This window comes from Oratosquilla oratoria, chromosome 18 (assembly GCF_046742065.1).
Source record: "Oratosquilla oratoria isolate Oo_2021 chromosome 18, ASM4674206v1, whole genome shotgun sequence".
NCBI lineage: Eukaryota > Metazoa > Arthropoda > Malacostraca > Stomatopoda > Squillidae > Oratosquilla > Oratosquilla oratoria.
In genome coordinates, this window is record NC_134794.1 from 22845509 (window position 1) to 22860508 (window position 15000).

General features: G+C 39.0%; 1 protein-coding gene across 1 annotated transcript in view; it reads right to left on the reverse strand.

Moving 5' to 3' along the window:
* LOC143034772 (uncharacterized) overlaps positions 1-9459 on the reverse strand; it is a 10494-nt gene extending 1035 nt beyond the window's left edge. The window contains exons 1-3 of the mRNA XM_076201120.1: positions 9313-9459; positions 9152-9192; positions 8316-8934 (exon numbers count right to left, since the gene is read on the reverse strand). Coding sequence (XP_076057235.1) covers positions 8316-8934; positions 9152-9192; positions 9313-9459 — 807 coding nt within the window. The remainder of the gene's footprint in view (positions 1-8315; positions 8935-9151; positions 9193-9312) is intronic.
* Positions 9460-15000: the final 5541 nt, after the last annotated feature.

A 15000-nucleotide genomic window follows, 5' to 3' on the forward strand; every position in this document is an offset into this window, starting at 1 on the left:
AAACTCTCCAGCCCTGGTCTTTGCCTAACGGGAAGAGTGAATGCCCATCGCGATACCGGAAGTCCACCATAGATGCATACGTCAGAAGAGACCTGTCGCAATGCGCCGAGCTAGACAGGATTACACAAGTGCTGGTCAACAACGGTTTCTCAAACAAAGGCCATCAACACACACCTGAACAGCTGGTACAGACCCCCGACTAAACATATTCCCCTGAAATGTGAAATATCACGAAAGCGCTTGGGAATTCTAGTTTCTTTTTCCCTTTCCTTTGTGGTTATCAGCAATTTATTGGATCACGTGGTTTTGTGATCTTTTTGCAGACACACACACACACACACACACACACACACACACACACACACACACACACACACACACACACACACACACACACACACACACACACACACACACACACACACACACACACACACACACACACACACACACACACACACACACACACACACACACACACACACACATACACAAACACACACACACACACACACACACACACACACACACACACACACACACACACACACACACACACCACACACACACACACACACACACACACACACACACACACACACACACACACACACACACACACACACACACACACACACACACACACACACACACACACACACACACACACACACACACACACACACACACACACACACACACACACACACACACACACACACACATATATATATATATATATATAAATATGTATATATATATGTATATATATATATTTATATATATATATATATATATACATACATATATATACATATATATATACATATATATTTGTACAACGCTGCATGGGTCCCAGTGGACAGATATACATTTTTATCAACCACAATTCACTTTAATTCTAAACCATTAACATCGAGAGACTCGAGGAGGCCAACATGCAGAAATTGAAACGTGGTACTCCCAAGGACTTGAACCTGCACTAGCACGTGACAAGTGATAGTGACATTAAGAAAGATATTAATTCTAAGCCATCAACATCGAGAGACTTGAGGAGGCCAACATGCAGAAATCGAAACGTGGTACAGCCAAGGACTCGAACTTGCACTAGCAAGTGACAAGTGATAGCGACTGAACCGATTGTGCCATCAAGAGAGATATAAGTTGAGCATAACTTTTTTTTTATATATTTGTATGCTCGAGTTACACGTACACGAAATTTTGTGTTCAACCCATCTCCACTATGATAGTACAATTAGTAAGTATACGAACGCGAGAAAATATTTGTACAACACTGAATGGGTCCCAGTGAGCAGATATACATTTCTATCAACCACAATCCACTTTAATTCTAAACCATCAACATCGAGAGACTCGAGGAGGCCAACATGCAGAAATTGAAACATGGTACACCCAAGGACTTGAACCTACACTAGCACGTGACAAGTGATAGTGACATTAAGAGAGATATAAATTGAGCGCAACTTTTCTTATATATTTGTATGCTTGAATTACATACACGTACACGAAATTTTGCGTTCAACCCATCTCCACTATATTAGTAAAACTGGTAAGTATACGAACGTGGGAAAGTATCTCGATAATAATGGCTTAGATTTAAAGAGAATTGTAGTTGATAAAAATGTATATATATACTGTTACATCTATGTGACAAAAGAAACAATATAGACTTTGCAAAGGGTTTTGATACCGTCCCACACGAAAGACTACTTACTAAATTAGCTTCACACGGAATAAGTGGTAGCCTATTAAGTTGGACTAGTTGGTTGAATAATCGAAAACAGAGAGTTGTTTTAAATGGAAAAACTTCTGGATGGAAAAATGTTACGAATGGAGTTCCTCAGGGTTTCGTTCTTGGGCCACTTCTATTCATAGTATATATATAAATGATATAGACCACGGACTAAAATCTACTGTTTCCAAATTTGCTGATGATACAAAACTGTGCGGAATGGCAAATGATCACTTAAACCAATTAGATATTCAAGAAGATTTAGATCAATTACAGCAATGGTCTGAAAAATGGCTAATGAAATTTCATACAAGTAAATGCAAGGTAATGCACATAAGTAAAAATAACAGTAAGTACGATTACAAGTTATTTGAAAATTCGTTAACAAAAGTGGATAGTGAAAAAGACCTCGGCGTAATTATCAGTAACGACCTCAAATCATCCAAGCAGTGTATTTCAGCCTCTGAGAGAGCAAATAAGATTTCTAGGATTGATTGCGCGATCTTTTGATTTCAAAAGTCCATCACTCATTAACAAGTTATATAAATTGTTAGTTCGTCCACATTTGGAATATGCTGTTTCCGTATGGTCACCGAATGTCATTAAAGACATTGACAGATTGGAAAAAGTACAACGGCGAACCACAAAACTGATTCCAAACATCAAAAATAAATCATACGAAAATCGGCTAAAACATATGAATCTGTTTTCCTTAAAAAAGCGTAGACTGAGGTGACTTGATACAGGTCTTTAAGATTCTAAATGGAATTGAAAATATCAAAAGTAACAAAAAATTCACACTGAATGAGAATCAGACAAGAAACAATGGTCTCAAACTGTCCCGAAATAGATATAATTTGGGAGCGGGTAGAAACAAATTCACCAACCGTGTAGTTAATGAACGGAATAAACTTCTTGCAGAGGCAGTACAATGTAGTTCAGTTCGAAGCTTTAAGAATCATTTAGATAAACACCTATGATGCTGTGATGACTATAATTTATTTTATATCATTTGTTTATTTGTTTGATTATCATTCGTCTGTTTGTTTATTATTATTTGCTTGATTCTCATTCATTATTAGTTATATGTCAATTTATTATTATTTACTATTCACCTGTTTGTTTGTTATTTAACTATACCTATGTATTTATGTATTTTATTTTTTATTTACATTATTATAGTTTTTATCTATTCATTTATTGGTTTATTTATCATTATTATGATTTTTTTCGCATCCGACCTAGAAATGGACCAAAAGGTCTCCTGTCGGCATGCTCCGCCTTTGTAATCCCTTATGTGGTGTGGACATCCCATATATGTAGTTATTTATTATTATTTGTGAGGAAATGTCATGTTTCGGGTACTACGTATGTTCGTGCTATTACTATGGGTGACACTTTGGTTGATTATGGCTAAAATCTATGTCACCTTAAGGTATCTTTTTTATTTACATGAGCCTACATTGTATAATGCATATCTGTTACTGTAAACTTTTATGTTCATTTATAAGAATATTGTATTTGTGTTTCCAGTGTCCATTGTATATGTGCCTCTGCTATATAAATCTAGTTTACGTTATAAGTAGTGACGTAGGAACATTTCTTTTGTATCTCCCGCGTAAGCAGACCAAGGACCACGTCGTCCGAAAGAACATAGGCTCGTCGTGCTAAGAGAAACAAGCCCTCCTTGTATTAACCAGCGAGCTGAGTGTAACCTGGTCATGCGAGGAGAAACGAGTCTCGCTTGTATTAACCAGTGAGCCGCGAGTTGCCTTCGGGAATCAGCCCAGGCCTAACTCAACCTGTCAGATTCTAATATGCCTGCATTGAGTTTAGTGCTCTCCCACCTCGGTCTCGTAGCAGTGAGCCAAACTAATTAGGACTTAGTTTTTGTAGTGCCCCTTTTATAAGTGTGCGCGGAGTGATGTAGTTATTGGGGCTTAGGATTAGCTTAAGAATTCTTACGTACAAAGAAAAGAGAAGAGAAGTAAAGCGTAAGATAAAGGAGGCAGAGGAGAGCAGATGTGAAATGGGGTAAGAGTATGAAATTTTTTTGAAAGTAAAAAATGTGTTTTGGAAATAATTTAAGAAAGGGAGAGGAGGCGAATCAACTAGAGAAGAAAAGGTAAAAGGTGCAGATTGTGAGATGACAATGGAAGAGAAGGTGGGCAGAGTATTTTAGGGAGTTACTAAATGTGAAGGAGGATAGGGAGAGAAAGGTAGTTACAGTGGGAAGCGCTAAGAAAATGACCGTGATGAGTGAGGAAAATGGATGAGAAATAAGGAAACATGAAGTGAAGGCAGTTATTAAGATGATGAGAGCAGGTAAGGCACCTGGGTTAGAAGGATATCATGCAGAATATCTGAAAAAAAGGAGGTGCAGTGATGATGGACTGGCTGGTGTGGTTATTTAATGTTTGTTTAAAAGACGGTAGAGTGCTACAAGGGAAAAGGGGAAAAGTGTGAGTGTAATAGTTTCAGAGGGATCAGCTTGTTAAGTGTAGTTGGGAAGGCTTATGGGAGAATCTTGATTGAGAGGATTAGGAAAGGAACAGAGGGAGTAATTGGTGAGGAACAGTGTGGGTTTAGGACGGGTAGGGGTTGCGTAGATTAGATTTTTGTGGTAAGACAGATATGTGGGAAAGCTATAGGAAAAGATAAGGATATTTTCTTGGCTTTTATGGATCTGGAAAAGGCTTATGACACGGTAGACAGGAAGGCACTGTGAAAGGTATTGCAAATATATGGGATAGGAGGAAAGATTTTAAGATTAGATTAGATTTTTATGATTAGAAATGGAGAGAGTGAATGGTTTGAGGTAAAGGTGGGACTTCGTCAGGGATGTGTCATGTCACCCTGGCTGTTCAATTTATACATGGATGGGGTGGTGCGAGAGGTAAATGCAAAGGTAGTAGGTCAGGGATTGGAGATGGTTAAAGAAGATGGAGAAAAGTGGGAGACAAGCCAGTTGTTATTTGCTGACGATACTGCGCTTGTAGCAGGATCAGAGGAAGGATTGAGGAAGTTAGTGACAGAGCTTGGAAAGGTGTGCGAAAGAAGGAACTTGAAGACAAATGTGGGTAGAAGTAAGGTGATGAGATGTACAAGGGGAGGAAGTGGCAGCAGACTGGAAATGAATATTAAGGGAGAGAGACTGGAGAAAGTGGATAGTTTTAGATACTTGGGTGCGTATGTAGCGGGAAAGGGAGGAGTGGAGGTAGAGGTAGAATGTAGATTGAGAGAAGTGAGTAAATGCCTTGGGGGACTAAAAAGCGTAATGAGAAATAGACATTTGGGGATGGATGCTAAGAGGAGATTGTATGAAGAGTGATTGTGCCGACAGCACTGTACGGGGCAGAAAATGGAGCATAAGAGAAGAAGAGAGAAGGAGTTTGAATGTGTTTGAGATGAGGCGCCTGAGAAGTATGAAAGGGGCTACTAGGCTAGATAGAGTGGGAAATAAGGAGGTGGGGAGGAGAACGGGGATGGAAAAGGAGTTGGGAGATAGGGTTGATGAAAGAGTATTGGGATAGTTTGGACACATGGAAAGAATGAGTGAAGAAAGACTAGTAAAAGAGGTGTGGAAGGCAGAGGTGGAAGGAGTGAACATAAGGGGTTGACCTAGGATGAGATGGATGGATGAGGTAAAAGGGGCTTTGGGAAAGAGGGGGATGTCTGTTGAGAAAGAACGGGAGAGGACAGAAAATAGGTGAATGGAGAATGGTTGTGTATGGATGATGCTGTGATGCATGAGGGGGAGTGGGTGGGGGATGGGGAGTGAGGGAGTATGTGTGAAAAATAAATTAACGCATCTTTTCCTTTTCTGATTTTCTGCATGAGGGGACGGAGAGGGGGGGAGGGTCAGCGATTTAATTAATGAAGCGGCCTTGTTGGGGATGTGCTGTGTCTTGCGACACTGCTTCTGACCTAAAGCAATGGGTGAGATGCAGGGATGACCCATCATCCAGGAGGTGCCAATATAAGAGGGAGGGAAGAGGGTGGAGAGGAGTGGAGTATGTTAGGGATGGAATGGGTGGGAATGGTTGTTCTGCCATTGTTTTTTGGCTACCTCCCTTGTAAGGGGGAAAAAGACTTTGGTATATGTATGTATGTATGTATGTATGTATGTATGTATGTATGTATGTATGTATGTATGTATGTATGTATGTATGTATGTATGTATGTATGTATGTATGTATGTACAGCTGCACAGAAAACTATCGTTAGTAAATCACGCTAATCATTTTGACACAAAACAACGAAACTATTTGAGACAAGTTGAAGTCTCCATCGGAAATAAGATTATCATGTCATAGTGAATCCATATGAACTCCGGAACTATTATTCGATTCATATTCATTCAGAAGGAATTCGAACAATTCGAACCCCAGAAATACCAACCCTTCGGTATCATAAGGTTATGTTCATTAGCGAATGTTTCGACACCCCTACTAACGATAGTTTTCTGTGTAGCTGTACGTATGTATGTATGTATGTATGTATGTATGTATGTATGTATGTATGTATGTATGTATGTATGTATGTATGAACCTTTTCGTATTCATGTTAATCAGAGATCGGATGCAAATTGTCACGTATTGTATCATGTTATGTCCTATTTAGCTGTACTCATGTGATCTTCAAATGATTTCTAAACTCATATTTAATTATATTTCTTTAAAGTTGATTTTAAGAGAGCTTCATTTTCTCTGTGTCCTCACCGCGGGGTGGCAACCTTGATCAGTTTCCATGTTTGACTGAACCCTTTAGAAAAAAAAAAAAAAAAAAAAAAAAAAAAAAAAAAAAAAAAAATATATATATATATAGATATACATATATATATAGATATACATATATATATATAATATATATATATATATATATACATATATATATATATACACAACGGCGAACCACAAAACTGATTCCAAACAAAAAATAAATCCTACGACAATCGAATACAACATATGAATCTATTTTCCCTAAAAAATGTAGACTCAGAGGTGACTTGATACAGATATTTAAGATTCTAAAGGGAATTGACAACATCAAAAGTGACAAAAATTTCATACTGAATGAGAATCAGACAAGAAATAATGGTCTCAAGCTGCCAGGAATTAAATCAAATTTGGAAGTAGGTAGAAACAACTTGAATGAATGGAATAAACTTCCTGCAGAGGCAGTGCAATGTAATACAGTTCGAAGCTTTAAAAATCGTTTAAATAAGTACCAAAGGAAGATGAAATATATGTATATATATATATATATATATATATATATATATATATGTATATATGTGGGTGGAGGAAGAATAAGCGAAGATGGGCTGGAACTCTTTTTATTGCTTATACGTTTCGACTGACTCGGTCTTCTTTAGTAAGCTATCTACGAACAGTATGGACCTCACATTTATATATCCGAGGACGGGAACATGGACAGGTCATCCCGCTGGCTGTCTGGGGATTCCCTTTCCCGTACCATGCATATGCTTACCAATTGTATTAATGATTAATTTAGTTACTGCCTTTGACAAACAAACAAAACCTTCCCTGTCATTGATATTTTCATAGGAATTAATGTAGGCAGCTTCAACAGTCTTCCTCATGTCTTTCCTTAATCCCGTGTGTAAAACCTCGACTCCATCCCAGTGGGGCAAATGTCCAGATTGGTCAGCGTGCTGGACGAGTGAGTTAGACGTCATGTGTGACCTCAAGTCTCGTTTGTGCTCGGCTATGTGTTTCTCGACGCCTCGACCTGACTCGCCGTAATACGAAGATGAGCATCTACCGCAAGGAATGCGATAAATGGTGCTGAGGGCGTTTTGGGACAGTCCTTTTTTATTCTTGGTCTTGACGATTCTTCCAATATTGGAATTGGACGTCCTTGCTATTTTTATTCCACTCTTCCCAAGAAATATGTCTATGCCTTCAGTTTTTCTAGAGTTAGGAACCGAAATATACTGTATCTTATTATCCTCGGACGATTGGACATTTGGTCTCATGAAAATGTTCCTAGCTACTCCTTTTAGCTTGTTAATCATCCCCCCTGGATATTTTAATTTCTTAAAGGCATTGGTTATGTAGGCTAATTCATCTTCTAAAAATTCCTCACTGCAAATTCTAAAAGCTCTGAGGAAGAAGTCTATGAGCACGCCGGTCTTCACTCGCTCGCTGTGTCCTGAAAAATAGTGCACAAAGTCGTCTCTGTTGGTGGGTTTTCTGTACACTGAGAATCTTACTCCTTCATCCCTCCTGTGCACCAACGTGTCAAGAAATGGTAACTTGTGGTCGTCTTCCATCTCTACAGTGAATTGTATATCTTTATGGACTCTATTGAGTCTATCTAACTTATGTTCAATGTCGATATTCTCTGGAACTATTACAATAACGTCGTCCACATATCTTAACCACGTGGTGCCTCTACCCATGATCCTTCTATATTCATCTTCCTCCAACGTTTCCATAAAAAGACAGGCCAGCACCGCAGAAAGAGGACTTCCCATGGCGAGACCTCTGTGTTGTTTATATTCCTTACCATTGAACGTAAAAACACCGAATTTTACACATAGGGATATAAGTTTAATATAATCATTCCTGGGAATTTGTAATTCGTCGTTACTAAGATTGTCTATGACTTTCTTGGCGGCAACTAACGCCTCCTCCACGTCGACATTTGTGAACAAGGCCTTCACATCATAACTAGCTAACTTCTTACCATAGAAATATAAATCGTTCAGCCTGCGTATGAGGTCAGAGGAATTCCTTAAATGAGCGTCACTTATAGATCCAAGAGTTCCAGAGAGTGGTTTGGCTAGACGCTTAGCCAACTTATGCGGAGCACTTCCGATCCCTGAAGTTATGGGTCTCATAGGTATCCCTGTTTTATGAACTTTTGGGAGGCCGTGCATCAAGGGGGGTCTCGGGGCCTCTTCCAACAGGCCTATCAATTTCTTACCTTTGCCAGATTTTCGTAGGATATTCCTGGCCTCGATCTTAAACTTCTCTGCTTCGTTGTCCGCGTTTCCATCCGGTTTTCTTTCGTAAGTGGTGTAATCATTCAGAAGATCTAGTATCTTATCTAAGTAATCAATCTTATTCATAACAATCACACCCCCAACTTTATCCGCTTGAGAGATTATTATGCTATCGTCCTGGCTTAGTGTGTGTAGCGCCTCTTTATATCTCCTCGGAATAACACAAATGTTAGATTGGGCTAATGCTTTATAGCAAGCGACCACTCCTTGAGTAAAGCCTTTATCCGCATCACGATCCCTCCACTTATAGTTGCAGTTTATGAACCCGTTGAAACCTTTTCCGTTACCTCCGATGTACTTACTTTTCCGTTACCTCCGATGTACTTGCTTTTCCGTTACCTCCGATGTACTTGCTTTTCCGTTACCTCCGAGAGTACTTGCTTTTCTGTGTTGGATAACCGTCTGTCTGAAAAGTTTAGAACCAGGTCTAAACGTCCTACTGTGTTCCAATCGCTGACCTCGCACAGACGAGCTAGTTTGCGCTTTAATTTAACGCTTTGAACCGTATACTCTTTGGCTAACTTACGCGATAACCAGCGGGTAACGCAAGACTATCTGCATCACGGAGCAACTCGTTCACTTTATCGTCAAGATTTTTGCAAGCTTCCTCTAGGTAAACTCTTGCACTTTCAGGGGGGATGATTAACAAGCTGAAAGGAGTAGCTAGGAACATTTTCATGGGACCAAATGCCCAATCGTCCGAGGATAATAAGATACAGTATATTTCGGTTCCTAACTCTAGAAAAACTGAAGGCATAGACAGATTTCTTGAGAAGAGTGGGATAAAAATAGCAAGGACGTCCAGTTCCAATATTGGAAGAATCGTCAAGACCAAGAATAAAAAAGGACTGTCCCAAAACGCCCTCAGCACCATTTATCGCATTCCTTGCGGTAGATGCTCATCTTCGTATTACGGCGAGTCAGGTCGAGGCGTCGAGAAACACATAGCCGAGCACAAACGAGACTTGAGGTCACACAGGACGTCTAACTCACTCCTCCAGCACGCTGACCAATCTGGACATTTGCCCCACTGGGATGGAGTCGAGGTTTTACACACGGGATTAAGGAAAGACATGAGGAAGACTGTTGAAGCTGCCCACATTAATTCCTATGAAAAATATCAATGACAGGGAAGGTTTTGTTTGTTTGTCAAAGGGAGCAAGTAAACTAATTATAAATACAATTGGGAAACATGCATGGTACGGTAAAGGGAATCCCCAGACAGCCAGCGGGATGACCTGTCCATGTTCCCGTCCTCGGATATATAAATGTGAGGTCCAAACTGTTTGTAGATAGCTTACTGAAGAAGACCGAGTCGGTCGAAACGTATAAGCAATAAAAAAAGTTCCAGCCCATCTTCGCTTATTCTTCCTCCACCCACTCTCTCATCTGTCTAAACCATTCATCATATATATATGTATATATATATATATATATATATACTCACATATATATACATATATATATATACATACATATACATATATACACACATATGTATATATATATATATATATATATATATATACATATTGCAGTAATTCACAAGGCACACGTGAAAATAATATGCAGAAAAAACCATTGGGAAATAAGAAGCTTAGTCCGAACGTTTTCGTCTATTTAAAACATTATCAAGGAATACACGGAATACAAGGAATATTCCTTGATAATGTCTTAAATAGACGAAAACGTTCGGACTAAGCTTCTTATTTCCCAGTGGTTTTTTCTGCATATATATATATATATATATATACATATATATATATATATATATATATATATATATATATATATATATATATGTGTGTGTGTGTGTGTGTGTGTGTGTGTATATGTGTGTATGTGTGTATATATATATTTTCTTTTTTTAAACCACCGGGAAATTAAAAAAAAAAAAAAAAAAAAAACGGATACCGAACGTTTTCGTCTATCTAAGACAGGGGTTCCCAAAGTGGTCGACAAATGCTAGGGGGTCGAAAGGGGTCAGTAAATTACTATAGGGTCGAAAGGCAGTCTTTAAAATTAGATGGTTAGCATGAAATTATCCTGTTCTCTTCCCGTACTGAAAGAGTGAGAATAATCAACCAACCAATATCTAAACTCAAAGAAAAACCATGTCAGTTCACTCGGAGTTGAAAATCCTCCCCATTCAATGTATGTAGGGAAAATCTCGCATACACGCAACCACATCGTGTATGAACATAAAGATGACGAGCTTGTGTAATATTATTGGTTTGAATGTTACTTATAGTAATATAATAAAGAATATATAATATCACTTAAAGCCATTGGTAAATTATAAATGTTTATTTCAAAACACTTGTGTTTATGTATATGTGAAAGTGTCTGTATCATTATTGGAATGCCGTCGCCTTGATGAATGTTGCCATTTAACCCTTTTATAACGGATCAAAGTGATAACACTATTGATAACTGAAATGATAATAATAATAATGATAATAATAATAACAATAATAAGGATAATTATAATAACTATAATAATAACAATAATATTACTAGCATTAATAACAATAACAACACCAATAATGATAATAAACTGACATAATTCGTGAATTAATAGTTTGAGGGTCTATAGAAAGTCTTAAACTTTACTAGGGGGTCGATGAGCTGAAAAGTTTGGGAACCCCTGATTTAAGACATCTTCAAAGGTACAGAAAAGCAATATAGAAAGAAACAATATATACATGAGAAGACAGATTATTCGGAAATATCCCATGTTACAATTTTGTCAATAATAAAATTGTTCAGTGTGTGTGTGTGTGTGTGTGTGTGTGTGTGTGTGTGTGTGTGTGTGTGTGTGTGTGTGTATTCACTTGGTCTTTGGATCACGTGTTGGACTCGTGATCGACAGCTATTTCCCTCCTGGAAGAGAGCTCAGAGCTCGTAGGTCCGATCTATGGGTAATGCTATGACCTTGCACACACACACACCCCCAACTCCCCGCCCACGAGAGTTGGAGTAACACCCCTCAGCGCTGCGATACTGATATTATTTCAGCCCCGGGCGAGAGTCGAACCCGGACCTCCGTAGTGGCAGGCCAGAGCTCTAACCACAGCGCCATGAGAGGTGTGTGTGTGTGTGTGTGTGTGTGTGTGTGTGTATGTGTGTGTGTGTGTGTGTATTAAAATATATATAGAGAGAGACAACTGGGAAGATATACAAATAGAAATAGATGCATATACGTAAAGTATGTAGAGACCATTCAATTTTCTTTTACGCCTTATTCCTTCTGGAGGATGTTCTTCCCTATTGGTGGCAAATTGATGTGCCGCGAAAATTAACTGATACCTCGTCTGCGTAGACAATATTGATTTATGATGTACTGTCGGTACTGCCCTGTCTCCGTTGGTTCTGCTATATGGCGCCCCACCTTGGAGAAGGCGCCGATCGTGGCAAACCCATTTCGCCGAGTTGTTGCCGAATTAGGATCAGGTCAAACGGGCGTGACGCGCCGGTTGGACCGACGGGCGGTTCCAAGTCCGTCGCCGGGCCGAGTCTGGTGGCTGAAGTGGCGGCGGCGGCGACGGTGGTGGTGGTGGCTATAGCCACAGCCCCAGCCACCTCTCTCTGAGACTTTTCCTCTCCGCGCCGCACCCATGAGACCTCCTCATTCGGCACCAAGACCGGTTAAAATCTCTTTTGGAGTTTTCAGGAAGGAACAAGTGTTTGGGGTCTGCAAGAAGATTGAGGGCGTCAAGGGCCTTTGTGTGAGGCGTCTGCCTTGTCCGCGGAAGGCGCAGCCTCACTCTGTTTTATACGTGGCGATGATGATGAGGATGATGATAGCCAAAAGTGACCAGACCATTTCATATGGAAAGTGACTTATGGAATCTAACTTTCGTAAGAAATATGAGATGAAAAAATAATAGAGAAGGAAGAACAAAATTAACGAGAACAAAACAATGGAAACGAAACAGAATACGAAGAATAAAGGAGATGCAGAAAAAGTGGGACAAAACAAAAATCATGGAAAAGGAAAAATAATTGAAAAAAAGGAAAAATTAGAATAATAATATTAAGAAGAAAGAAAGCAGAGTGAGAAAAAGGTAGAAAATGAAAATAAAATGGGGAATGAAAATTAGAAGAGCAAGAAGTTGAGAAGAAAGAAGATGGGTAAGAGGAAGAAAAGAGAAATGAGAAAGAAGATGAACAGGAAAACAGATCTTCCACCTGAATACACGTGTATTTCTTTCCTTTTATTTTTCGTTTTATAAGAAATTCATATTTCAAATGCATCTGCGCTTTTAACACACACACAACAGACAGACAGACAGACAGACAGACAGACACACACACACACACACACACACACACACACACACACACACAGACACACACACACACACACACGCACGCACGCACACACACACACACACACACACACACACACACACACACACACACACACACACACACACACACACACACACACACACACACACACACACACACACACACACACATTGAAATGGTATGGATATAGAAAACGACATTCTTGTTATAATTTTATTTTCTAATACAAAATGTTTTATAAAATCACTTAGGTTAATATGAAATCTAACTACTACATGTATCGTTTGGTACTTTCATACACGAACATTTCTCGATGTTGAAAGACATACTCCATAGTGATGTCTGTAGATCGTAGCTGGCTCTTTACGGTACATGAAAATCATATAATGATACGCACATACAAAGGACTTTATCCTCCATAATGAAAATATGTCGCACAAGTGGTTCACCATGGTCTTTGATCACGTGTTGGTATTGTGATCGACAGCTATTATCTTCCTGGATGAGAGCTCAAATCTCATACATTGGCTGATCCGTGGGAAATATAGTGACCTTACACACACACATACACACACACACACACACACACACACACACACACACACACACACACACACACACACACACACACACACACACACACACACACACACACACACACACACACACACACATACACACACACAGACACACACACACACACACACACACACACACACACACACACACACACACACACACACACACACACACACACACACACACACACACACACACACACACACACACACACACACACACACACACACACACACACACACACACACACACACACACATACACACAGCCCAACTCGTCTGGATGTGTGTATCTATATGTGTTTGTGCGTTTGCGCGTGTGTGTTTTCATGTGTGCGTATTTGAAATAAGATGGCTTCATAAACAACGTTAGGTAATAGAACAAATAATAGCTTGGTTTAACAACAAAGAGCAGATCAAAGTTGTTCTATTGTCATTGGTTTGTACTACAAATACCATTTGCTCTAGTGATTATTTCTTTAATTCTTTGCTACCTCTAGGCTCCTCTACACTGAATAAGATTATTTGGCAGCAGCTTGGATGAAATTCTTGAGAAGAATGAATGTGTTCCATTTAGGAAATAAAGAGGAAAATCTGGTGAAGCAACATAACCTTCGGTGTGCAGAAGGAGATGGGGGAATATGATAACAGGAGGACATAAGAATGGAGAAGATTGCAAGGCCATAAGGCCTACACTAGGCAGTTTCATGTCCATTTCCACCTCTCATCCCCATCCAAACAGTTATCGTACCTTTTTTAGGACAACCAATAGTTTCAGCGCTCACTACTGTATAGTCGCACGGTTACAAAGGATAACAAAGATTACAAAAGCGGAGCATGCCGATAGGAGGCCTTTTGGTCCATATCTAGGTCGGATGCGAAAAAAACTATAATAATGTAACAAACAAATAAAATACATAAATAAATGCATAGGTATAGTTAAATTATAAACAAACAGGTAAATAGTAAATAGTAATAAATTGACATATAACTAATGATAAATGAAAATCAGACAGCCAAATGATAACAAAACAAAAAAAAATAATATAAAATATATTATAATCATTACAGCATCTTGCTTAGGTGGTTATCTAAATGATTCTTAAAGCTTCGAACTGAACTACATTGCACTACCTTTGCAGTAAGTTTATTCCATTCATTAACTACACTGTTGGCAAAGTTGTTTCTACCTACTTCCAAATTGAATCTATTTCCGGACAGTTTGAGACCATTGTTTCTTGTCTGATTCTCATTCAATGTAAAAATTTTGTCACTTTTGATGTTGTCAATTCCCTTTAAAATCTTAAAGACCTGAATAAAGT